At 45.3% G+C, this 27422-nt stretch overlaps 1 protein-coding gene across 2 annotated transcripts in view; it reads right to left on the bottom strand.

The window, feature by feature from the left end:
• Window positions 1-744: 744 nt before the first annotated feature.
• Window positions 745-27422, bottom strand: part of LOC135527805 (rho GTPase-activating protein 39-like) — a 156835-nt gene continuing 130157 nt past the window's right edge. For both annotated transcript variants that reach the window (XM_064956393.1, XM_064956394.1), the window contains 5 exons: window positions 19292-19365; window positions 13216-13415; window positions 6366-6457; window positions 5880-6049; window positions 745-4690 (listed from right to left, as the gene is read on the bottom strand). In XM_064956393.1, coding sequence (XP_064812465.1) covers window positions 4496-4690; window positions 5880-6049; window positions 6366-6457; window positions 13216-13415; window positions 19292-19365 — 731 coding nt within the window. In that variant the 3' untranslated portion in view covers window positions 745-4495. The remainder of the gene's footprint in view (window positions 4691-5879; window positions 6050-6365; window positions 6458-13215; window positions 13416-19291; window positions 19366-27422) is intronic.

The raw sequence follows: 27422 nt of genomic DNA, 5'->3' as shown, positions 1-27422 counted from the left end.
CTGAAATGCATATTGATGTCAATGGGAGACTTGCACAAGTTCGACTCATCCCTTGTTAACTAATCTTTTCAAGATACACCGAACACAAATATAAACCCAACATGCAAATGTCAAAGATTTTACCGACTTACAATTCATATAAGGAAATTAGTCAATTGTAATAAATTCTTTAGGCCCAAATGTATGGATTTCACATGATCTGGGAATACTGATATGAATATGTTGGTCACAGATACCTTAAAACAAATAAAAAAAGTAGGAGCATGGATCAGAAAACCAGTCTGTATTTGGTGTGCAGCGTAGCACATCTCCTTCACATCGTTGATCAGACTGTTGACTGTGGCCTGTGGAATGTTGTTCCACTGCTTTTTGATGGCTGTGTGAAGTTACTTGGGGCCCTGTGTTCACAACATTGACATCCGCAAACCGCTCGCCCACACGACGCCATCTGCCCGGGTAGAGTTGAAACTGGGATTCATCTGGCAACAGCTCTGATGGACATTCCTGCAGTCAGCATGCCATATGCATGCTCCCATGTCCCCAGCACAAGGATCATGTTTTTAAATCAGGTTCTTGATATGCCACACCAGTCAAGCAGATGGAATATCTTGGCAAAGAAGAAATGCTCACTAACAGGGAGGTAAACAAATTTGTGTTCAATTTGAGAAAAATAATATTATTGTGCGTACGACATTTCTGGGATCTTATATATCAGCTCATGAAACATGAGACCAACACTTTACATGTAATGTTTATTTTTGTTCAGTATAAAACAAGTGATGACAAATTTTGTTTACAAACTTTATTTTTTCAATTATTTATGAAATAAATCCATCCACACAATCACCGTTGCTGTTTTTCTTGTTTTCGAACACTCACACACACACACCAACATACCCAAAAGATCTGCAAGCATATTTACAACGAGTCAATAGCACCCATCATGTGAGGGCCAGGGAAGAGGAAGCACAATGGACGGGGGGCACACACGTTGTAACTGTCATCAAACACAGTCGAAACATGACACACCTCAGTTTATCATCTCAACAAACATTATCAACACTCATTCCAGTTAGGAAAAAAATAAGAGTCAAAAATTATTTATCAAATCAAGAAATTACACCGCTGACTCGCACCGTAAGCATTGATGTCAAACTAAGAGAATAATGACATTACTGAAGAATGGAACTGTTTTTCACAATATTGTGGAATCATGTTATTATAACCGTCATTGTTTTGAACATTCAGTGACCAAAGACCATGCTACTATTCATATATATATATATATATATGAATCATCAGCCACTGAAGAACACAGGATGGAGAAGAGTTAAACCAGAGCTTCAGGAGTTCAGTGTCTTAAGAGTTACAGGTCCACAGCTGTTTTATTAGAGGTCTGTGTATAGATTCTAGAAGAACACTATCATATTGTGATACAAGAACTTTAGCAATAGACCAGTGACTGCTGGCCCCTGAATTCTCCCTCCTCGTTCTGCAGGCTCAGTATATATATCTCTCATGCACTCCCAGAACTACTGGCACTGCATAGCCATCCTCCACCCCACCTCAGAGCTGCCCCTGCTGGCTAGAGGTGAGGAGAAAGCTAGTGTCCTCTGATGTGGCTATGGAGTACCCAACTCTGGTGGCTTGGGTTTTCGTGAAGACGAACAGTAAAGCATTAATGCAGGAAACGAAGGAGCGGCCGCTGTAAATGCTGTGCAGAAAAGGGGTTAACAACCATATAACCTCTAGATGCAATTTTCTGGCTAAACACACCCTCTAATTTAGGGGCTCCAGCTTCCAGTAACTATGGAGTATATGCTATATGAACAGACTCCTACCACACAAACACACACATTTACAGTTAACACACACGCATAGTCGGCAAACACACACACACACACACTGATGTGCAAGTACTTACGTACACGCGCGTATACATACACACAAGCCTCGCAGCACAGACCCCATCACTAAGATGAGGTAGACACAGAGAAAACATGTGGGGCATTAAAACCTAAACCCTGACCACACTGCTAAATATAACAGAGACCGCATGGCCCTTAAGACAGCTGAAAGGTGGATTTTAAACCCTCCTCTCCTTTATGTGGCATACGATTTTGAGGAATAGGAAAGTCCTTGTTAGGCAATATTGTCTAAAAATACTAAATCGACTTGTTTTTTGTCCTCCCAGTATATGGTACTAAACTAATGTACCCCCAGACCCTAAAACCACCGCCAGATTGCCTCTCCCTTTGGCCTGTAAATCCACCACTGTCTGCGTGGCTAAGGCTTTCGGTCCAGGCAGCTGCAGCGCTCTCATTTTCTCCTGCATCCTTTTCCCCTGACCTGCTAATAGCTAAAATTAGCATTTTTGCAAGCTCCATCAAAGGTATAATTGTGTTCCACTGAAGGGAGGATAAAAATAATGTTTGGCCCTCTCCAAAAATAAGCCAAATGTAATTGTCTGAAGTAAAACAGCAGAAAGTGCTCCACAAATTTTCCCTAGCCCCCCCAACTCCACCGCTGAGGAGAATAGAAATGTGTTTTCCTCATTTTAATCCGAAACGCTGTCTCTCACATATGTACACACATCTCTGCCTAACTGATGGGTTTTCATTTTTATTTTAAGAGAAACTGTTTAGAAATAAATATATATATTTTTTGTTGCCCAGAGGGGGAATCTGTCTCTGCGGCCAGTGGAGAAGTCTAAACCTTACTAGAAGTCTAAACCTTACTATACTATAACTCATCCTGCAGCTCTGACAACACAGACAGAATTCATATTCAAATTAGTCAAAAAAGCGTTCCAAATGAAATGCGAAGGAAATCGTTGCTTGCAGACACACTGTTACATAATAAAGGAAAAGAGAACAGTATAATACAGATTCTGTCTGTAGTGGGTTCCCCCTCAATTCGTCATGTCTAAACGTGATGAGACATCATCATCATTCACTACCATGGCAGTCAGATACATATGTCTCTCAAAGCAGGAACTAATTCCCCCCACAATAAAAACAACCTCATATTTACACATTTGTCTCTGGACTTTTCCCTGCACACATGCTTCTTGTGCATAATAGTCTCGTATTGCGATCGCTCTTCTTCACATGCTGAATCTCACGCCAGCACGGTCCAGTGTTTGGAGCAGAAACAGTAGCACAGGAGGCTGTTGAGGGGAGGACGGCTCATAATAAATGGCTGGAACGGAGCAAATGGAACGGCATGAAAGACCTGGAAACCATGGAAACCGTGTGTTTGATACCATTCCACTGATTCTGCTCCGGTCATTAACACGAGCCCAAGAACAAAGTGTACTGTATGTCCTGCTTTCCAACGGATAAACAGTCTCCCACTACCATCACATGTGAGCTTGTCCCAAAGTCTCAAACAATAAGGGAAGATGATTCGGAGCACAAAAAACCATCTAGATACCCGGTCACTGTCTGTGTAGTCCACTGTCTGTGTAGTCCACTGTCTGTGTAGTCCACTGTCTGTGCAGTCCACTGTCTGTGCAGTCCACTGTCTGTGCAGTCCACTGTCTGTGCAGTCCACTGTCTGTGCAGTCCACTGTCTGTGTAGTCCACTGTCTGTGTAGTCCACTGTCTGTGTAGTCCACTGTCTGTGCAGTCCACTGTCTGTGTAGTCCACTGTCTGTGTAGTCCATTGTCTGTGTAGTCCACTGTCTGTGCAGTCCACTGTCTGTGCAGTCCACTGTCTGTGTAGTCCACTGTCTGTGCAGTCCACTGTCTGTGCAGTCCACTGTCTGTGCAGTCCACTGTCCGTGCAGTCCACTGTCTGTGTAGTCCACTGTCTGTGTAGTCCACTGTCTGTGTAGTCCACTGTCTGTGTTGTCCACTGTCTGTGCAGTCCACTGTCTGTGCAGTCCACTGTCTGTGCAGTCCACTGTCTGTGTAGTCCACTGTCTGTGTTCCTCCAGCTGTGGTGTTCGTGAACCAGAGGGAATCTAGTGTTGAGATGTGATATGGTTGATGAGAAGTGTGAAGGAACAGAGGGCTTGTTGTGAATAAGGTGGTAGACAGTTGTAGAGTTGTATGATAGAAAGACAGAGCAGCTATAGTTGAGGACTGATGAACAAGTGCAGCTCTCCAGGGCATGGTGACAGATAAAGAGATGACCCCCCTCAGAGGAGGCCCTTGAGGGATAGAGTTGGCTCCCTCAGAGGAGGCCCTTGATGAAGAGGGATAGAGTTGGCTCCCTCAGAGGAGGCCCTTGATGAAGAGGGATAGAGTTGGCTCCCTCAGAGGAGGCCCTTGATAAAGAGAGAGAGAGTTGGCTCCCTCAGAGGAGGCCCTTGAGGGATAGAGTTGGCTCCCTCAGAGGAGGCCCTTGATGAAGAGGGATAGAGTTGGCTCCCTCAGAGGCGGCCCTTGATGAAGAGGGATAGAGTTGGCTCCCTCAGAGGAGGCCCTTGAGGGATAGAGTTGGCTCCCTCAGAGGAGGCCCTTGATGAAGAGGGATAGAGTTGGCTCCCTCAGAGGATGCCCTTGATGAAGCTGGTGTCCAGGTGAACAATGAGCATGCGTAAGAAGGACATCTCCTTCCTTGTGTTCTCAAAGATTACACGTGGGTCATCTGACTGGCAGCGGAGACAGTTGGGAGCCATTACCATGGCCAGGTTATTCACGTCCATCTTGGTCTTACTCACATTGACTGGCTGGGCAAACACCTGCAGGAGGGAGAGGGAGAGTGGATGAGTTTAGGGCGAGAGTCAAGATCACAGACATTTATGTGGTGTTTGTTGTGTTTATACTAATACATCTAGTTATTATGTAGGTGGAACTTCAAAACATACAGTGACAGATTAAACATTTATAGAGGGACCACGTTGGAAACAAGTGAATTTCACATAAACACATTATCCCCTGGGTTATAGTCAGTGGATGTTTTTCCCCCAATAATTCAATCAATCAAGAGAGGAGAGAAAGAAAAAGAGGGTAGACGAGCGAGAGAGAGAGACCTATAGATGGGTTAGCAGACAATGTCCCGAAAATGATATGCGCGCCGGCAGAAGTCTGAGTTGTTGTAGCAAGCAACAATGACAAGTGGGGAATCGCTGGTAGCTCGTTTCAGCTTGTTGTATCTTGTTATTGACACCATGTCTTGTTTTGAGGTGTTTTGACTCTTATTGTCACGTCAATGCTAATATGGCAAAAAAAATAGCTAGCTAGCTAACCAACAACTGTAACGATGTATTTGAGAGACAAGTGCTCATTGTGTAAATGTATGTTTTTAATAAAGATTCAGAGAGGAAATATACACAGTGTACAAAACATTAGGAACATGCTCTTTCCATGACAGATTGATGCGGTGAATCCAGGTGAAAGCTATGATCCCTTATTGATGTCACCAGTTACATCCACTTCAATCAGTGTAGATAAAGGGGGGGAGACATGTTAAAGGATTTTAAAGCCTTGAGACAGTTGAGGCATGGATTGTGTATGTGTGAATGGGCAAGACAAAACATGTAAGTGCCTTTGAACGGGGTATGGTAGTAGGTGCCAGGCGCACTGTGCGTCAAGAACTGCAACGCTGCTGGGTTTTTCACACTCAACAATTTCCCGTGTTTATCAAGAAGCATTGTGGGAAGCATTGGATTCAACATTGGCCAGCTTCCCTGTGGAACGCTTTAGACACCCCGTAGAGTCCATTCCCTGGCGAACTGAGGCTGTTCTGAAGGCAAAAAGGGGAGGCAATGAAATATTAGGAAGGTATTCATAATGTTTTGTACACTCTGTGTAGTTTACATGTTGTCAACAAGCCTTTGAACCCTCGCCTGTTTTGCTCCACGGTTGCGCAAGTATGGGTTTATGGGTTTGTTGCTAAACAACCAAGCCGTCTATATGTCTGAGTGTTACCTGTAAGAAGTGTATAAAGTAACAGAGCACCAGTCTGCTGAGTTCAGGCAGAGACTGTACCACTCTGATAGCTGCTTCAGGATCCTCATAGTTACTGATGCACTGCTGATAGAAGCTCTGAGGGATGACTGGCTCCTCCAGCTCCCTGTACCACAGCTTCAGCAGAGACGCTAGGGGAGAGAGATGTTCTTATGTTTAAAATAGATTTATTTTCTGTACATTTGAGAACAATCTTTACTTCATTTTACCAGAACTAAAAATATAAAAACCAAGCCCCCCCCCCCCCCTTTTTCCACTGTACACAGAACCCCTCTGACGCCCACACCTCTGCTGTCCCCCAGGCATGATGGAGTGCAGACTGCTCTATATACAGCCTTGACAACATATTCAAAGAAAAGGTTAGTTTCTCCATTCAAAACAGGCAGCCAAGAGAAGGAATTTAGTGTTTTTGTTTTTATTGTTGAATGAGAGGGATTTATTTCTTACCCGGGACGTTGGGGTCCCCAAGGTTTTCTGGAATATTCCACTGATCCACCTGCAGCTTCAGCGCATTCACCTCGTCAATATCTCCAGGCACCCTGAGGGAAGAGACACACAGCAGATAGGTTTAACAGCTGCTACAGACGAGGAAGTGATAGGAGATAAAACGATGTCAACGGAGGACTAGAAGCTGATATACAGTATTATGACAGCGTTGATGTAGATTGTTGTAGTGTGATAATGCTCCACTTGGTGGTGCAGCAGGTCTTTTAAAAGGAAATTTCACCACTAGCCAGCATTTTGGGGTGTTTTTCCAGTCTCCCTACATAATTATGAGTGATGAGAGGGTGTTTCAGACATAATTATGCACTATAGCTGTATTTTTGAATTTATTCGCCGGGAGAGTTCAACCACTGATGTCATTGGTTGATTGAGTCAGTTGTCTGATCCAAAAAATGTGGAGTCAAGTTTTTTAGCAATTATTGTGGTCTTTGTGTTTCTCCGATTGCACGATCACACCGGCAGCGAGTAGATATGGTCATCATTGTTCAATAGAGCCACCGGACTTGTCTCAACGATGTTCCTATCTGCCAGGACATTGCAGGATTCCTAGGTTGACTCATTTTCCCTGGCTTTGTAAAGACTACAGCCTGACAGTCATACCTCCTTGTTCTCACCCTCGAAGGCAGGCTTTTCAAAACGGGGGCGGTACTAGTTTACAGGTTCGCAGGAGCCATGTTACCGTGCATTGGATTTGAATATCACAATGAATTGATCAAGAAATTGAAGTCAACACTTTATTGGTTTTGGATGCAGCTGGAATAATTTAGTCACTTGTCAGTACATTTAGTAAAACGCATTATATACATAACAGCTAGCAATGTTTATACCACAATGCAGTTGTGAGCATACTAGGCATTCTATATTATACTACTTCATCAGTACTGAATATGGATGTTGTGTTGGTTGAATGTTCCAGCCAGGTTCCAAAATGTTCCTCATCTGGTGAGCCTCTTCTTGTGTTGGTTAATGGCAGCTGGTTTAGCAGGCTTTGGCGCTGTGGCGATATTGGCAGGGATGTTGGGTTTGGGGGGCTGTGGCTCCTTGTGGACAACCGTCTGGTTCTTTCTGCACTCCACAGTCATGTGGACAAGCGTCTGGTTCTTTCTGCACTGCATAGTCAGGTGGACAAGCGTCTGGTTCTTTCTGCACTCCACAGTCTGGTGGACAACCGTCTGGTTCTTTCTGCACTCCACAGTCTGGTGGACAAGCGTCTGGTTCTTTCTGCACTCCACAGTCTGGTGGACAAGCGTCTGGTTCTTTCTGCACTCCATAGTCAGGTGGACAAGCGTCTGGTTCTTTCTGCACTCCACAGTCTGGTGGACAAGCGTCTGGTTCTTTCTGCACACCACAGTCTGGTGGACAAGCGTCTGGTTCTTTCTGCACTCCACAGTCTGGTGGACAAGCGTCTGGTTCTTTCTGCACTCCACAGTCTGGTGGACAAGCGTCTGGTTCTTTCTGCACTCCACAGTCTGGTGGACAAGCGTCTGGTTCTTTCTGCACTCCACAGTCTGGTGGACAAGCGTCTGGTTCTTTCTGCACTCCACAGTCTGGTGGACAACTGTCTGGTTCTTTCTGCACTCCACAGTCTGGTGGACAAGCGTCTGGTTCTTTCTGCACTCCACAGTCTGGTGGACAAGCGTCTGGTTCTTTCTGCACTCCACAGTCATGTGGACAAGCGTCTGGTTCTTTCTGCACACCACAGTCTGGTGGACAAGCGTCTGGTTCTTTCTGCACTCCACAGTCTGGTGGACAAGCGTCTGGTTCTTTCTGCACTCCACAGTCTGGTGGACAACTGTCTGGTTCTTTCTGCACTCCACAGTCTGGTGGACAAGCGTCTGGTTCTTTCTGCACTCCACAGTCTGGTGGACAAGCGTCTGGTTCTTTCTGCACTCCACAGTCTGGTGGACAAGCGTCTGGTTCTTTCTGCACTCCACAGTCTGGTGGACAACCGTCTGGTTCTTTCTGCACTCCACAGTCTGGTGGACAAGCGTCTGGTTCTTTCTGCACTCCACAGTCTGGTGGACAAGCGTCTGGTTCTTTCTGCACTCCACAGTCTGGTGGACAACCGTCTGGTTCTTTCTGCACTCCACAGTCTGGTGGACAAGCGTCTGGTTCTTTCTGCACTCCACAGTCATGTGGACACGCGTCTGGTTCTTTCTTTCTGCACTCCATAGTCAGGTGGACAAGCGTCTGGTTCTTTCTGCACTCCACAGTCTGGTGGACAACCGTCTGGTTCTTTCTGCACTCCACAGTCTGGTGGACAACCGTCTGGTTCTTTCTGCACTCCACAGTCTGGTGGACAACCGTCTGGTTCTTTCTGCACTCCACAGTCTGGTGGACAAGCCTCTCATACCCTTTCTTCACCACCCACTCCTTCAACCTCTTGCAGGGGATTTGTTGTACTGCAAGTCTCCTGGAAAGACATGAAGACTGATCATTAGGATGTGTAACCATACAATAAACCATGTTCATCTATAAACTAAAAAGGGTAGAGTAGACTGGTATGTGTTTTGTTCCTTATTGACTCCGAGTGCGCCATTGAGATGGGCTGTTAGCAAAGTTGTGAAAAGTTTGAGTTGACTTGTAGACAGTCTAGTTGTGTACGAGCACCTACAGTTGTTGAGTAGACAAGCACTGCCACCAATAGAGTGAATAGTCTAGAAGGGTATATTAACAGCCCCTCTCCCCTATGCCAAAGAACTGACTGCAAGGGTTAGAAAGGTTTGAGGAACACTTGTCTTGTAGACAGTTTAGTGTATTGGTGAATGTTCATGTCAATATATCATGCATACTAACGTTCACACACAATACCCACCGCCAACAGACACCAGTCAGTCACCCCACACCATGCCCTCCTCACTACTACCTCCCTTTCTCCAATGTCGCCTTCAAGTCTTGCAGTCATAAGAGACAAAACTACAGTAGAAGTTGTAACCTACTTGTAAACACACCAACTTTGACAACAATACCTGTTTATGCCTAGCTCCAGTATATTATTTGCTAATCATGGATAGATTTAGTAGATTTTAGTCAGATTTTAGAAGGTGCATTTAGAAGGTGTCGCTATTCTCTGGTGCGGCGCTTGAATCAAGGCTTTCTGCAGGCTCCAGGAAGTTGAATCAAGGCTTTCTGCAGGCTCCAGGAAGTTGAATCAAGGCTTTCTGCAGGCTCCAGGAAGTTGAATCAAGGCTTTCTGCAGGCTCCAGGAAGTTGAATCAAGGCTTTCTGCAGGCTCCAGGAAGTTGAATCAAGGCTTTCTGCAGGCTCCAGGAAGTTGAATCAAGGCTTTCTGCAGGCTCCAGGAAGTTGAATCAAGGCTTTCTGCAGGCTCCAGGAAGTTGAATCAAGGCTTTCTGCAGGCTCCAGGAAGTTGAATCAAGGCTTTCTGCAGGCTCCAGGAAGTTGAATCAAGGCTTTCTGCAGGCTCCAGGAAGTTGAATTGAAGTCTTTTTAAGACCATTTTAATGCCACTTGCAATGCAATGCCAATTTTGAGGTCTGAGCACGGCACACACCTGCCAATGTTCATCTCCAGAAATGAGCCCATGTTGCCAAACAAGTTGTATTTACAGGGCTAGCTCTTTCCCGAAAGGCTATAGCCTACATGGCTCATATTATCAGGCAGGTGTGCTATTGCAGCCATGAACATTCTCCTGTTTTACTTTGATACCAATACCAGCTCAATATAATGATGCTCAACATTAACGATACCACCATGAAGAAATGCCTTCAAATAAAATATACAGCACAGTTACTGTATAAAACACGTGGTCAACTCTCCATCTGAAGAGCTAGGTCATTGGGCGTGCATACTTCTCCATCCAGCACTGCTCAAAAACACCAGGGTCAGCTTAACAAGGTCCTGTTGAGCAGTTGAGCTGTAGAACCTGGTGTGTTAGAGTAGGGCTGGAACAAAAGCCTGCACACCCAGTAGTTCTCCTGGAGGTATTATGCTATGACATTAGAACATTACAATATTAGCCTACAACAAAGAGGTCTAATCAAATAATTCCCTCATTCAGTGAATTAGGTGTCAAATGGCAATACTTCCAAGAAAAGCAGCTATGGGTGAGGCCTCTAGATGGACTATTTCCAGTGCCAAGTAAGACATGAGAGAAGTTAGCTATTTCATCTAATATGTTCAAGGAATGCATGATGATGTGCAACAGGTGGAAATAGGATTGGGAATAATCAGAATAATGTTTGGCTCTTTAGAGATGAATTTGCCTGCATGTTTTTTGTGCATATTGGCCTAGGCTGTGCTCATGGTACATAATTTACCACCTGAGGAAGTGAGGACTCAAAACGCAATTAGCTAGATTTCTAACTCTAAATATGATATTGTTGCTAGATGGAAAACAGAAAGGAAAACGCTGCACACTGCTGCTCATGCTCCCAGGTGAAATGCATTTACAACAACGTTGTCGACCCGTAGGTCATCAGGCATTCATATCCCAGGTGGGGGTGGAAGGTCCTATATATAGGGGCAGTACTCAGTGACATAACTTCCTGAAACAAGAGGTAAGAAACTGTATAACGTCATTTCTAGATAGCCATGCAATTGATTATTGAGAATCACTAGATAGCAGCTGGCTAATTACATTGATATGCTTTGGAATGTTTAGCCAGCGTATTATGAAAGTTAGCTAGCTAGCTAGCTCAATTTCGGTTTAGATAAATACATTTAGTTCGCTAGCTAGCTAGCTCCATTTTGGTTCAGATAAATACATTTAGTTCGCTAGCTCGATTTTGGTTTAGATAAATACATTTAGTTCGCTAGCTAGATTTTGGTTTAGATAAATACATTTAGTTCGCTAGTTAGCTAGCTCAATTTTGGCTTAGATAAATACATTTAGTTCGCTAGCTAGCTCAATTTTGGTTTAGATAAATACATTTAGTTCGCTAGCTAGATTTTGGTTTAGATAGATACGTTTAGTTCGCTAGCTAGCTAGGTAACGTTAGCTACCTTACCTCAGCTTGTCCTCTTTTCTGCTGCACTGATGTTGGCTGATCGGATGCCTTCCCCTTTGAAGGGAACATGGAACAGCATCACTTGCCGACGACATACCAACTCCATCAGTTGAGACTTCAGTTCTGTTTCCAAATCCTCTGGCTGAAAGTGCTGGCTACAAACAGACATTTTGATATTTCTCACATCAATTGGATATACCTTCACGGGGCTGTCCTCCTCGTCCTGAAATTGTTATACATTTTGGATATTGTGGTTTGCTATTAATTATTAACATTTATAGCGAAAGAGAGCAGCTGTGACATTTCTCTTGAAGCTGCCCAGGGAAGACCAAAGCCATGTATGTCATACATGGCTCTGGGGGAAACCACGGTATCACTTCAGCATGTTGCCGTGGTCTAGTCCACACATATTGGGGATATATGATCCCAGGTGGACATGGTTATACAACACCACTCAGATATAATTAGTGAGAAAGGTGTTTCATGTCCGCAGACACGGACATAGCAGTGCTACACGTCTGGAGGTATCCTTTACATGGGGACTGATTGTCACAAGGATTTTTAAAAAAAAAGCAAAATCACGGAGCCACAAAGATAATGCCAGTCATTCCCCTGACACCGGGATCCCTGTCAAGTAGAAGTAAATAAACCGTGATGCTCAATAAGAAAACAAAAGTAAAGACAATCCTCTGACAGCAGGGTTTTTTTTAAACGGTCATGGTAGAATTCCTGTCAATGATCAAATCACACACCAGACTGAAGGGAGATGTGAGTGACAAAAATGAGAACTGTGACAAAAAGGGAACTGTCTTAAAATATGTTTACAGTATCTCACATAATCTCCTGTTTGTTTTATGTACAATCCACAGTCTGTCAGTATGTGATGAGACCTCAGCCAAAGAGGAACTTACACAGAGATGGTGTGCAGAACACTGGGCTCTAAATGTACTTCAATACAAACAGAATGGGAGAGAAAGAGGAAACTCTGCCCACTGTGTTTACTTTCACATACACAGGCATAAAACAATGTCTTTAATCATCGGATGCTTTTATCTGAAACATGAACGGCCAAAAGATTCATTTGGTGGATTTTCATTATTTGCTGTGTGACAGGGATTTAGTCTGTGAATTTGTATCATTTGGTAATGTCAAACATATTAATGTTTGTTTGAACTACCATTTCTCAGTAGGACCACCCAGTCTGTCTGAGCCATGAGCAGTGCTTGGGCCCGAGTTTGTAGGGGTCTTCAGAGCGCCAGACATCTGTACCGATGCCCCAGGAGAGGGTCTGAATCAGCGAGGGGTTACAGTCATCTCCCTTTTTCCTCCACAGCCCAGTCAGTAAGGATTAACCTCCCCGGGTTAACCAGACAGGGTGTTTGTTTAACTGATTAACATAGCCTGAGATCAGAGGAGAAAGAGCCTCACTTCCTCCCCTCCCGACCAATGGGAGTCTCTGATGAGGCTGGTCCTATAACGCTGCTGGCCTGGGAGAGAAGGAGCAGAAGAGTTCTGTCTGTCTGTACTGCTAATTACTGCTGAAACAATGGCTCAGACCCAGTCTGGTTCTGCATACCATGTGTGTCAGGGATGGCTATACTGTATTTTCTCTCCCATGATGCACGCCTGTCTTTCTTTACCCCATAACGCTACTTACCCCCTCAAAGTGATCCTCATCTGTGGAGACCGTTTCTGGAACCCAAAGTTTATCCAAGTCCACCAACATTGCTCTTCTCCCCCCTATCCTTCCACCGTGACGCCCACCCCTTCTCCCAGGAGCCGAGCCTGGTGTGGTGGTATGGTGATGTGGTGTGACTCCTCACCTGAAGATTCCCTCTGTCTGGGCCCCTCCCAGGGCTAGCACGCACTGAGAAAGCTGCACCTGCACCCAGGGGAGCCTGCGCTCCGGGAACAGCTCGCTCTGGCGCTCCATGATCTCCTCCAGGGCACTGCCGAACAAGGAAGGGGTCACGATGGCATTCCTCCCCTGGTCTAACTCCTCCAGGGTGGGCTTCCTCAGACCCTGTGAGGGGGGAGGGGGTGGTGGTGTGAGTAGGAAAAAGTGACCTGTCCCTAAACACAGAAAGTCTATTGATTTAAGCTTAGAACTGGTTTTAAGCCGACCCTTATCTAGGTACATTGTCTATCTATGTCAGGCCCAGGTGGAGTCACTCACACTACTGTAACTTCCCTACTGCAATCACAGCTGAACTGTAGGTCAGGCCCCTCATATACAGAAGCAGACAGGAGACACCCAGCCATGTTTAAAGCCCAGCTTCCATCTCAGCAGCTCCGAGGGGTTAAATAAGGTTTAAAAGAAAGAATGGCGCTGGAATATATAGCGGACATTTTAATGGGTCCTGAACAATTCTGCTATTTTGTGTGTTTTTCCCCCACAGATCTTAACTGTTTTTGTACATAATGTTTCTGCCATCGCTTCCTATGACCATAAAAATAGCTTCTGGACATCAGAACAGCAATCCCTAACCTCGATTTGGATGAAGATTTCTACTTTAATGAGTCAGCGGCACATACTGTTTACCCGTGACCCCAATCATCGACATTCAGACGTGCGGGTACCCTGATAAAACTATGGCGATGAGTAAATAATCATCCTCTACCCTCTGTTAAATTGGTGTAATACTAAGGAAGTCTCGAGGTTCTGCACGACTGAGTTAAAATACCCCATGATGAGCTGTAGACCATACTATTTACAATTGATATTTTTTGTAGATGTCTATTTACCACCACAAACCGACTGGCACTAAAACTGCTCTCAACGAGCTGTGTAAGGCCATGGGCACTCCTAGTGGCCGTGGACTTTAATGCAGGCAAACAAATCTGTTTTACCTAATTTCTACCAGCATGTCACATGTGCAACCAGAGGGAAAAAAACTCCAGACCACCTTTACTCCATACACAGAGACATGTACAAAGCTCTCCCTCGCCCTCCCTTTTGTAAATCTGACCATAATTACATCCTCCTGACTCCTGCTTACAAGCAAAAACTAAAGCAGGAAGTACCAGTGACTTGCTTAAAACCGGAAGTGGTCAGATGATGTGGATGCTACGCTACAGGACTGTTTTGCTAGCACAGACTAGAATACGTTTCGGGAACTCATCTGATGGCATTGAGGAGTTTATCACATCAATCACCATCTTTATTAATAAGTGCATCTTTGACGACATCCCCACAGTGACCGTACGTACATATCCCAACCAGAAGCCTTAAATTACAGGCAACATACGCACTGAGCTAAAAGCTAGAGCTACCACTTTCAAGGAGCGGGACACTAATCTGGACATTTATAAATAAAATACTGCTACGCCCTCCGACAAACCATCAAAAAGGCAATGTGTCAATACAGGACTAAGATCAAATCCTACTACACCAGCTCTGGTGCTCGTCGGATGTGGCAGGGCTTGCAAATTATCATTGATTACAAAGTGAAATCCAGCCGCAAGCTGCCCAGTGACGCGAGCCTACCAGACGAGCTACAGTGCCTTGCGAAAGTATTCGGCCCCCTTGAACTTTGCGACCTTTTGCCACATTTCAGGCTTCAAACATAAAGATATAAAACTGTATTTTTTTGTGAAGAATCAACAACAAGTGGGACACAATCATGAAGTGGAACGACATTTATTGGATATTTCAAACTTTTTTAACAAATCAAAAACTGAAAAATTGGCGTGCAAAATTATTCAAAATTATTCAGCCCCCTTAAGTTAATACTTTGTAGCGCCACCTTTTGCTGCGATTACAGCTGTAAGTCGCTTGGGGTATGTCTCTATCAGTCTCTCTCACATCGAGAGACTGAATTTTTTTCCCATTCCTCCTTGCAAAACAGCTCGAGCTCAGTGAGGTTGGATGGAGAGCATTTGTGAATAGCAGTTTTCAGTTCTTTCCACAGATTCTCGATTGGATTCAGGTCTGGACTTTGACTTGGCCATTCTAACACCTGGATATGTTTATTTTTGAACCATTCCATTGTAGATTTTGCTTTATGTTTTGGATCATTGTCTTGTTGGAAGACAAATCTCCGTCCCAGTCTCAGGTCTTTTGCAGACTCCATCAGGTTTTCTTCCAGAATGGTCCTGTATTTGGCTCCATCCATCTTCCCTGTCCCTGCTGAAGAAAAGCAGGCCCAAACCATGATGCTGCCACCACCATGTTTGACAGTGGAGATGGTGTGTTCAGGTTTATGAGCTGTGTTGCTTTTACGCCAAACATAACGTTTTGCATTGTTGCCAAAAAGTTCAATTTTGGTTTCATCTGACCAGAGCACCTTCTTCCACATGTTTGGTGTGTCTCCCAGGTGGCCTGTGGCAAACTTTAAACGGCATTTTTTATGGAGATCTTTAAGAAATGGCTATCTTCTTGCCACTCTTCCATAAAGGCCAGATTTGTGCAATATACGCCTGATTGTTGTCCTATGGACATAGTCTCCCACCTCAGCTTTAGATATCTGCAGTTCATCCAGAGTGATCATGGGCCTCTTGGCTGCATCTCTGATCAGTCTTCTCCTTGTATGAGCTGAAAGTTTAGAGGGACGGCCAGGTCTTGGTAGATTTGCAGTGGTCTGATACTCCTTCCATTTCAATATTATTGCGTGCACAGTGCTCCTTGGGATGTTTAAAGCTTGGGAAATATTTTTGTATCCAAATCCGGCTTTAAACTTCTTCACAACAGTATCTTGGACCTGTCTGGTGTGTTCCTTGTTCTTCATGATAATCTCTGCGCTTTTAACGGACCTCTGAGACTATCACAGTGCAGGTGCATTTATACGGAGACTTGATTACACACAGGTGGATTGTATTTATCATCATTAGTCATTTAGGTCAACATTGGATCATTCAGAGATCCTCACTGAACTTCTGGAGAGAGTTTGCTGCACTGAAAGTAAAGGGGCTGAATAATTTTGCACGCCCAATTTTTCAGTTTTTGATTTGTTAAAAAAGTTTGAAATATCCAATAAATGTCGTTCCACTTCATGATTGTGTCCCCCTTGTTGTTGATTCTTCACAAAAAAATACAGTTTTATATCTTTATGTTTGAAGCCTGAAATGTGGCAAAAGGTTGCAAAGTTCAAGGGGGCCGAATACTTTCGCAAGGCACTGTAAATGCCTTCTATGCCCAGTGACAAAAGCCTACCAGAACTAAATGCCTTCTATGCCCAGTGATGAGAGCCTACCAGAACTAAATGCCTTCTATGCCCAGTGATGAGAGCCTACCAGAGCTAATTGCCTTCTATGCCCAGTGACGTGAACATACCAGAGCTAATTGCCTTCTATGCCCAGTGACGTGAACATACCAGAGCTAAATGCCTACTATGCGCAGTGACGCGAACCTACCAGAGCTAAATGCCTTCTACGTTTAAAACCATGAGTGAGCATCAGCTCTGCGTGGCCGGTGTAAGATCATTAAACAGGATTACCAGGACACGCACTCCGAGCTGCTGACCAGCTGACCCGTATAGTCCCTGTGCCCAAGAATGCCAAGGTAAACTGTCTGAATGTCTATCGCCCCGTAGCACTCACATCTGTAGACATGAAATGCTTTGAAAGGCTGGTCATGACTCACATCAACACCATCATCCCAGACACCCTGGACCCACTTCAATGGCATATTGCCCCACAGATCCACATATGACACAATCTCTATTGCACTCCACACTGCCCTTTCCCACCTGGACAAACACCTACGTGAAAATGCTGTTCATTGACTTCAGCTCAGCATTCAACACTAAGGACTGAACACCTCCCTCTGCAACTGGATCCTGGACTTCCAGACGGGACGCCACGAGGTGGTGAGGGTAGGCAACAGCACATCCGCCACACTGACCCTCAACACAGGGGCCCCTCAGGGGTGTGTGCTTTGCCCCCTCCTGTACTCCCTGTTCACCCACAACTACAAGGCCATGCACGACTCCAACACCATCATTAAGTTTGCCGACGACACGACGGTGCTAGGCCTGATCACCGACGACATTGAGACATCCTATTGGGAGGAGGCCAGAGACCTGGCAGTGTGGTGCCAGGACAACAACCTCTCCCTCAACATTAGCAAGACCAAGGAGCTGATCGTGGACTTCAGGAAATGGAGGGCTGGGCACACCCACATCCACATCCACAGGGCTGTATTGAAGCGAGTCGAGAGCTTCAAGTCCTCGGTGTCCAGATCACTAAGGATCTATGATGTTCCAAACACACCAACACAGTCATGAATAAGGCACGACAACGCCTCTTCCCCCTCAGGAGGCTGTAAAGATTTGGCATGGACCCTCAGATCCTCAAAGTTCTACAGCTGCAGCATTGAGAACATCTTGACTGGATGCATCATGGCGTGGTATGGGAACTGCTAGGCATTCGACCGCAAGGCACTACAGAGGGTAGTGCATACGGCCCGGTACATCACTGGGGCAGAGCTCCCTGCCATCCAGGACCTCTATAGCAGATGGTGTTAGAAGAAGGCCCTAAAAATTGTCAGACTCCAGCCACCCAAGTCATAGACTGTCCTCTCTGCTACCGCACAGCAAGCGGTACCAATGCAGCAACCACGACTGGGTGACCCTGAACAGCTTCTACCCCCAAGCCATAAGACTGTTAACCAACTAACTACCCAAACTAACTGTTTAACTATTTAACTACCTGCATTGACCCTTTTTGCACTAACTTTTTTTGACTATTACATACACTGCTGCTGTTTATTATCTATCACTTCTATTCCTGTTTATATGTACCTACTGTATCTACCTCAATGACCTGGTACCCCTGCATATCAACTCAGTACTGGTACCCCTGCATATCAACTCAGTACTGGTACCCCTGCATATCAACTCAGTACTGGTACCCCTGCATATCAACTCAGTACTGGTACCCCTGCATATCAACTCAGTACTGGTACCCCTGCATATCAACTCAGTACTGGTACCCCTGCATATCAACTCAGTACTGGTACCCCTGCATATCAACTCAGTACTGGTACCCCTGCATATCAACTCAGTACTGGTACCCCGTGTATAAAGCCAAGTTATCAAGACTCATTGTGTATTTATTATTACTTGTTTTACTTTTCTATTATTTTCTTTCTCTCTGCATTGTTGGGAAGGGCCCTTAAGTCATTATTTTTCTGTTAGTCCACACCTGTTGTTTACGAAGCATGTGACAAATACAATTTGATTTGAAATATAGCCCCCAGTAAAAGTGCCTGGCATGGGGCTGCAGTGGGCGGGCTGTGGGCGGGCTGCTTACAGGGTGGGACACAACAGAGGACAGGGTGGAGGTTGGGAGATGGCTGCTCTACTGGCTGACTGATGGAGGGGTGGTTTGGTAGGCACAAGCTCAGACTTGAACCCTCTCTTAAGATCCACGTGTCCAGTGGGGATTTGGGAGAGAGCGGGTGACGGAGGGTGTCTAAAGGGTTGTTTTAATGCCCCCGTCTCAGTTTTGGTTTACAGATTAGTGCCTATTTTGCTGAGGACTCCTAACGGCTCAGTGTGATGATTGCTAACACATGTGCGAGCTCCCAGAATGCCTCGCTTCATAGCCGATGCTAACCTCAGGGGCAACACTAACTCACTAGAACAATAGAAACATTCCACTTCTCTTTGTCTGCTGGGAGAGTTGGAGTTCCTAGATCATTTAGATAATAAGAATATAAAACTGCAGCAGAAGGTCTGGAAATGAAATCTCAATTCAGTCCAACAGTGAGCAGTGAGTGATGGAGCAGTGAGTGATGGAGCAGTGAGTGATGGAGCAGTGAGCGATGGAGCAGTGAGCGATGGAGCAGTGAGCGATGGAGCAGTGAGCGATGGAGCAGTGAGCGATGGCGCAACCCCCCTCTGTCTTTGTATGACATCCCTCCCTGGCCATTTTAATAGTGTTTTAGGATGACCTTACCTTTTTGCCCCCAGTGACGGCGACCTTCTGCAGCTTGCGGTAGCAGTACTTGGCATAAGTGCTGATTGGCAGGCCTGGAGAGAGGGGAGATGACAGACACCATTACCGACCAATCCTGAGGCAGTAATACAATTCGTTACCATTTTCTATCTGCATGTGAAAGTCCTCTGTCAGTTCCACAGGAGTTTGGAGTAATACCCGGGGCTCATAAACCCCACCGACAGAACATGTTACCAATGAATGATCAAAACCAAAACTGTTCACCGCAGGGCATTTTGGATATCAGCCCTACACATTCCAGTAGAATCCTGCACAGTCACCATCGTGTATTATTACTGTATTATCGAGCTGCAGGGAGCAGCTGTACCTCAAGGTTAAAGCCACCAAGATATCCAACACCAAGTATTACTATAACAGATAGTACTGCTACTGTTATTAAAGCACTAGTACTATTATCGTTATTGAATCTGCATTTTTAATTGTGCTTCAACTGCTTCTACTTTAACTGCCAGTCTTACTACTGTATATCAGAACCCTTTTTGGTTCCAGGTAGAACCCTTTTGGGTTCCATGTAGAACCCTTTTTGGTTCCAGGTAGAACCCTTTTGGGTTTCATGTAGAATCCTGTTGGGTTCCCGGTAGAACCCTTTTTGGTTCCAGGTAGAACCCTTTTGGGGTTTATGTAGAATCCTGTTGGGTTCCATGTAGAAGCCTTTTGGGTTCCAGGTAGAATCCTTTTGGGTTCCAGGTAGAATCCTTTCCAAGAGTGTAGAATGAGCGACCGAGGTATTGGCCGGCCAACACATTTTTTTTTTTGTTGTCCTTACTCTGTGAGAACCAGAGTTCATCTTGGCTGCAGACCCTGGTGCTGAAACTACATGACACAGATTTATGGCAAACAGGTGAAAGTCGTTCACAGCCTGTCCTCAGCAACAAAACAGCAGCATGAGGTTAGCTGAGTTGAGTTTTGAGAGACTACGGGAACCTGAGGCTTTAAAAAGGTTTTGCGAGTAAGTCAAATGAATCACATAACTGACATGGTGTTGATTTCTGGAGGGGGGATTTAACTTTGTTCTTTCTCCTCATCCAAAACGGGAATGAGATGGATTTCAATTATGAGGAAAAGTAATTCAATCACGGGATAACTTTGCGCCTTCATGAAACAACAAAGAGAGAGGAGGGGTGCTGACATATCAAAGTAAGGTCCTCAGGGGGAAGAGGAAAGGAGGGGGGACTTGTTGTGCAGGTCCCAGAGACCAGGCCAGGTAGAGAAAATGGAACACTATGATTCAGGGCTGTCGTTCATCAGCCCGCCCAGGTCCTAGTGTTACTGTAGCACTGTATCGGCTCAGAGGACCAGACACCAGACTGGATAATACTACTGGGTCATTCACCTCCGAGCACAGCTGTGAGGGCACATGGCCAAGCAGGCCTCAGCAGGGATAGTCAGAGGTGACCAGTCACACAGCCTGATGACCTCAGTCCAGAACAAACACTTTAACTTCTCCTCCTCTTCTGACCAGTGTTGTTACAGTGTTGTCAACATAGTGGATGGAGGACTTTGTAGCTGAGAAGGAGAAAAGAGAGTTTTATAGTTGTTGTTTTAGGCAGAAGTCCTCTTTTATTTGGATGTAAAAACACATATTTAAGAGGCAGGGCAGTGGTTTCACAAGCCCCTGTCTCTGCTCTCTGATCTCCGTGCTGCTGAGGACTGGAGGACACACACATCGCTCTGGCTCAGGACTGCTGCTGGGAACACCTGCTCCAAGATCTGCTCCTTCCTTTTTTCTAGACCTTATTGTCTTCATATCCCTCGTCTTCTCTTATCCTCTTTTATTCACTCCTCTGCCCCTCACAGTCCTTCATTTATTTTCCTCATCTCTAATGGTTTCTGTACTGTTATTCTCTCCTGCTCTCCTCATCTTTCCCTTTTCTCCTCCTTCCTGAGCATTCCCCCCTCTTGCGCTCACTCTCTCTCTCTCTCGCTCTCTCTCTCTCCTCCTTCCTGAGCATTCCCCCCTCTTGCTCTCACTCTCTCTCTCTCTCTCTCTCTTGCTCTCTCTCTCTCTCCTTCTTCATGTGCATTCATGTGCATTCAGCCCTCTCTCTCCTCCTTCCTGAGCATTCCTCCCTCTCTCTCTCTCTCTCTCTCTCCCTTCCTTCCTTCCTGAGCATTCCCCTCTCTCTCTCTCCTCCTTCCTGAGCATTCCTTCCTTCTCCTGTGTTGTTAGGGTTGGAATGACAAGCATGTGGGAGCGGTGGACTGATTTCCCCTCTTATGTGTCAGATGATGTTACACATAGACCAGATGAGGCACATAGCCCAGGCAGGGTAGAGGGCTGGCTTGTACCACTGAGCACCACGGTTAAGACCTCTGAGACTGTTATTAAGGCTCTGAGAGATAGCGAGAATCCTGTGTTGAGTTTCCACAGCCTGGGGGTCGTAATTCCTATATGATACCTCAAGAAGACAGAGAGGACGGAAGACGGAGGGGGGGGGGGTCTACATGGATGTGTGTGTATAAGTCTATTACCATGGCTGTAAATGTGTTTGTATGCATAAAAAAACAGACAGAGAACTAGGGAGTTGATGTGGGGGATGGGGGCATCTATGAAGCACGTGACATATGAGATCAACAGTCTCTTCATTACTCTCCACTTGCAGCCTGTCTGTGGCCAAAGCCTCAGCTGAGTGTCCAATGGGATCCAGCAATCCCACGCTAACCAGGGACAGCCAGGGCCAGAGAAAAGATAGAGGAAACAGAGAGTATTTGCATACAAATAGTTGGTGGTGTTGTAACGGCCAACCTTTAATCTTCCACAGAGAGGAGAAGAGGCCCCAGCCACTCCACTCCGCTGGCCCACGCTCTCCTTGTACTGGGGGCTTAACTGGGCTTGGCCCACTGTTTCATTTCCAGGACACCCACTGCTGCCACCACAATGCCTGGCTGCCCAGGTCTTCCCAGCCTGTCTGAGGCCCATGGGCCGGCCCCATTGTCAGCCACACGTTCTTAAACGTGCCCCAGAGAGATCGGACACTACCAAAACAAACCCCCTACACCCTCTTTTGATGAAGAGCTGGATCCGTGGCCCCAAACTGGTGCCCAGAACAATACCCACTCAGCAGCCTGGGCCCAGAGAGGCAGCTGGTGAAGCTCACAAAGATGCCACCTCCCTCCCTTCAAAACATTCCAACGACCATCCCCTCCTCCCCTTTATCCTTACCCGTGAAAACACTCTCACACAGACAGTAGTTCCTCATGTCCTTAGTGACAACACTCTCACACAGACAGTCATTCCTCATGTCCTCAGTGACAACACTCTCACACAGACAGTGGTTCCTCATGTCCTCAGTTTTATTTATTTAACCTTTATTTTGCTAGGCGTGTCAGTTAAGAACAAATTCTTATTTTCAATGACGGCCTAGGAACACTGGGTTAACTGCCTGTTCAGGGGCAGAACGACAGATTTGTACCATGATTTGTACCATGTCAGCTCGGGGATTCGAACTTGCAACCTTTCGGTTACTAGTTCAACGCTTTAACCACTAGGCTACCCTGCCGCCCCGCGTGACAACACTCTCACACAGACAGTAGTTCCTCATGTCCTCAGTGAAAACACTCCAGAGTGGATGTGGAGTACAGTGTGACGAACTGTTTTCTACTACAGTAAGGGGAGGAGAGTCAGTCAACAACCATTTCAACCTTCCACAACTCTCCCATTATCTATAGTCTCTTAAATTATGTAGCACAGTGAGTGGACTCAGTACTAGAACAGCTGGTAGCACAGTGAGTGGACTCTGTCACAGTACTAGTACAGCTGGTTAGTACCAGCACAGTGAGTGGACTCAGTACTAGTACAGCTGGTAGCACCAGCACAGTGAGTGGACTCAGTACTAGTACAGCTGGTAGCACAGTGAGTGGACTCTGTCACAGTACTAGTACAGCTGGTAGCACAGTGAGTGGACTCTGTCACAGTACTAGTACAGCTGGTAGCACAGTGAGTGGACTCTGTCACAGTATTAGTACAGCTGGTAGCACACAAATTTAACAGAAATGTAGTCTGTAGTTCTAATGATTAAAGTTGAATAAGATTTGTTGACAAGCTAGTGGGGCTCATCCTGTCTGCTGGTCTGTGAGTGTTGGTAGGCATAGATTATGTGTAGGCCTACTGCAGCTACGGCTGCATATCAGATACACGTCCTAGTGGGGAGCATATCTTTCTTGTGTTATTATATAAAGTGACGGTTGTTGATGTGTAGGGTTACATTTCAGATACACGTGTGTACATTTGAACAGCAGTAAGACCAAACTACCTTGTGTTGTTAGTACATTAAACAACACATGGATTTAAAATGCCCCCCCCTCCCAAGCAAGTCATCCTGGAGCTGGGCCTGGGACTCTCTCTGTCACAGTACTGGTACAGCTGGTAGCAGGGCTGCGGATGACTGTGCGATGTGATGTGGTGTCAGTCTGGGTCTTGGTCTTGGTGTGGTAGACGCAGTGTTTGGCCTCAGGGCAGAATGCAGCATCATGTGACCAGAAAAGATGCTGGGACACAGCTGTGAGGGGCCATCTGATTGTTCAAATGAACACACTAGGGCTGTCCCCGACTTTAAAATAAATTTAAAAAATAGGTCGACCAAGAGTGTTCTTTTCTTTCAACCAATAGATTGGTCAACCTTTTTAAACATGTATTTTTCCATATATAGACACAGCCTATGTGTTTAATAAAATCAACTATATGCACTGAATTTGTCTGAAAGGTACGTGTTACATTTTGAATGCTTAGTAGGACAGGAAAATGGTCCCTACTGCCTGATCTGGCGGACTCACTAAGCACCTGCTTCATTTGTAAATTATATCTTAGTGTTGGAGCGTGCCCCTGGCTAGCCGTACATTTAAAAAACAAGAAAATTAGGCTGTCTGGTTGGATTAATATAAGAAATTATTCATACTTTTACATTTACTTTTGATACTTAAGTATATTTTAGAAATTATATTTACATTTAATACTTAATATATATTTAAAAGCAAATACTTTTAGACTTTTACTCAAGTACTATTTTACTGGGTGACTTTCACTTTTACTTGAGTCATTTTCTATTAATGTATCTTTACTTTTACTACATTATGACAACTGGGCCCTTTTTCCACCACTGAATGAGACTGTCACTGACCATCCTGAGAGAGACTCGAGCTGTAGAACCATTACAGAAAGTAGCAGTGGTTTGAGGTAGGAAATACACTCACTTACATAACAGCTACTTTATAACAAACAGCTACTGCTTTATGTATAGCCGTGGAATGCTTTGAAAGGCCTGCATATCAACTCAGTACTGGTACCCCTGCATATCAACTCAGTACTGGTACCCTGTGTATAAAGCCAAGTTATCATGACTCATTGTGTATTTATTATTACTTGTTTTACTTTTCTATTATTTCTCTATTTTCTTTCTCTCTGCATTGTTGAGAAGGGCCCCCAAGTAAACATTTCACTGTTAGTCCACAGCTGTTGTTTACGATGCATGTGACAAAGATTTTTAGGGGTTCTGCTATACGCACAGTATGTGAGGATGGTGGTGTCTCCTATTGAGTCTACGTAGCGGTGTCTCTTATTGAGCCTAGCAAGGTGGTGTATCCTATTGAGTCTAGCAAGGTGGTGTATCCTATTGAGCCTAGCAAGGTGGTGTCTCTTATTGAGCCTAGCAAGGTGGTGTATCCTATTGAGTCTAGCAAGGTGGTGTCTCTTATTGAGCCTAGCAAGGTGGTGTATCCTATTGAGTCTAGCAAGGTGGTGTATCCTATTGAGTCTACGTAGTGGTGTCTCTTATTGAGTCTAGCAAGGTGGTCTCTTATTGAGTCTAGCAAGGTGGTGTATCCTATTGAGTCTACGTAGTGGTGTCTGCTATTGAGTCTAGCAAGGTGGTGTCTTATTGAGTCTAGCAAGGTGGTGTCTTATTGAGTCTAGCAAGGTGGTGTCTTATTGAGTCTAGCAAGGTGGTGTCTGTTATTGAGTCTAGCAAGGTGGTGTATCCTATTGAGTCTACGTAGTGGTGTCTCCTATTGAGTCTAGCAAGGTGGTGTCTCTTATTGAGTCTAGCAAGGTGGTCTCTTATTGAGTCTAGCAAGGTGGTGTCTTATTGAGTCTAGCAAGGTGGTGTCTTATTGAGTCTAGCAAGGTGGTGTCTTATTGAGTCTAGCAAGGTGGTGTCTTATTGAGTCTAGCAAGGTGGTGTCTCTTATTGAGTGTACGTAGTGGTGTCTCTTATTGAGTCTAGCAAGGTGGTGTCTCCTATTGAGTCCAGGTCGTGGTTTCTCTTATTGATTCTAGGTAGTGGTGTTTTATTGAGTCCAGGTAGTGGTGTCTCTTATTGAGTCCAGGTCGTGGTGTCTCTCTTATTGAGTCCAGGTCGTGGTGTCTCTCTTATTGAGTCCAGGTAGTGGTGTCTCTTATTGAGTCCAGGTAGTGGTGTTTTATTGAGTCCAGGTAGTGGTGTCTCTTATTGAGTCCAGGTATTGGTGTTTTATTGAGTCCAGGTAGTGGTGTTTCTCTTATTGAGTCCAGGTAGTGGTGTCTCTTATTGAGTCCAGGTAGTGGTGTCTCTTATTGAGTCCAGGTAGTGGTGTCTCTTATTGAGTCCAGGTAGTGGTGTCTCTCTTATTGAGTCCAGGTAGTGGTGTTTCTCTTATTGAGTCCAGGTAGGTGGTGTCTCTTATTGAGTCCAGGTAGTGGTGTCTCTTATTGAGTCCAGGTAGTGGTGTCTCTCTTATTGAGTCCAGGTAGTGGTGTCTCTCTTATTGAGTCCAGGTAGTGGTGTCTCTTATTGAGTCCAGGTAGTGGTGTCTCTCTTATTGAGTCCAGGTAGTGGTGTCTCTTATTGAGTCCAGGTAGTGGTGTCTCTCTTATTGAGTCCGGGTAGTGGTGTCTCTCTTATTGAGTCCGGGTCGTGGTGTCTCTCTTATTGAGTCCAGGTCGTGGTGTCTCTCTTATTGAGTCCAGGTCGTGGTGTCTCTCTTATTGAGTCCAGGTAGTGGTGTCTCTCTTATTGAGTCCAGGTAGTGGTGTCTCTTATTGAGTCCAGGTAGTGGTGTTTTATTGAGTCCAGGTCGTGGTGTCTCTTATTGAGTCCAGGTCGTGGTGTCTCTCTTATTGAGTCCAGGTAGTGGTGTCTCTTATTGAGTCCAGGTAGTGGTGTTTTATTGAGTCCAGGTCGTGGTGTCTCTTATTGAGTCCAGGTCGTGGTGTCTCTCTTATTGAGTCCAGGTAGTGGTGTCTCTCTTATTGAGTCCAGGTAGTGGTGTCTCTCTTATTGAGTCCAGGTAGTGGTGTCTCTCTTATTGAGTCTAGGTAGTGGTGTTTTATTGAGTCCAGGTAGTGGTGTTTTATTGAGTCCAGGTCGTGGTGTCTCTTATTGAGTCCAGGTCGTGGTGTCTCTCTTATTGAGTCCAGGTAGTGGTGTCTCTCTTATTGAGTCCAGGTAGTGGTGTCTCTTATTGAGTTCAGGTAGTGGTGTCTCTTATTGAGTCCAGGTAGTGGTGTCTCTCTTATTGAGTCCAGGTCGTGGTGTCTCTTATTTAGTCCAGGTCGTGGTGTCTCTCTTATTGAGTCCAGGTCGTGGTGTCTCTTATTGATTATATGAAGGTGGTGTCTCCTCTCACTCTACAGAGTGGTCCCCTCAGCCATGGCCTGGACAGTATTAGTAATGCTCTTTAGGTGAGAGGGTTAGGAGGAGACCGGGTCAGGGATGATCACTCCTATAACATGGCTATCTGCCTGCTAATCCCTGCCTGGCAGTGTGTGTGTGTGTGCCAGCCTGCCCAGCTGGGCAACAGAGATAAAGCACAGAGGGAAACACATTACCCCAGCTTTTGTTCCTCAAGGCTCCTTTGTGTGGTTCTGCTAATCTTATTTAAAGAGTCTAGTACTGATGTAAATGTGTGCAATACTTTCTATTGTCAATCTCATATAGAAAGAAACATACGTTGGTACAGACTATCAGTAACATTTCAAATAACTAAATAAACTTCGTGCTAACCCTGACCTTAACCCTGACCTTAACCCTTATCCTAACCCTGACCCTGACCTTAACCCTTATCCTAACCCTGACCCTAACCCTGACCTTAACCCTGA

This window comes from Oncorhynchus masou, chromosome 33 (genome assembly GCF_036934945.1).
Source record: "Oncorhynchus masou masou isolate Uvic2021 chromosome 33, UVic_Omas_1.1, whole genome shotgun sequence".
NCBI lineage: Eukaryota > Metazoa > Chordata > Actinopteri > Salmoniformes > Salmonidae > Oncorhynchus > Oncorhynchus masou.
Note: the sequence above shows the minus strand (reverse complement) of the source record. Positions and strands in the feature narration are given on the sequence as shown.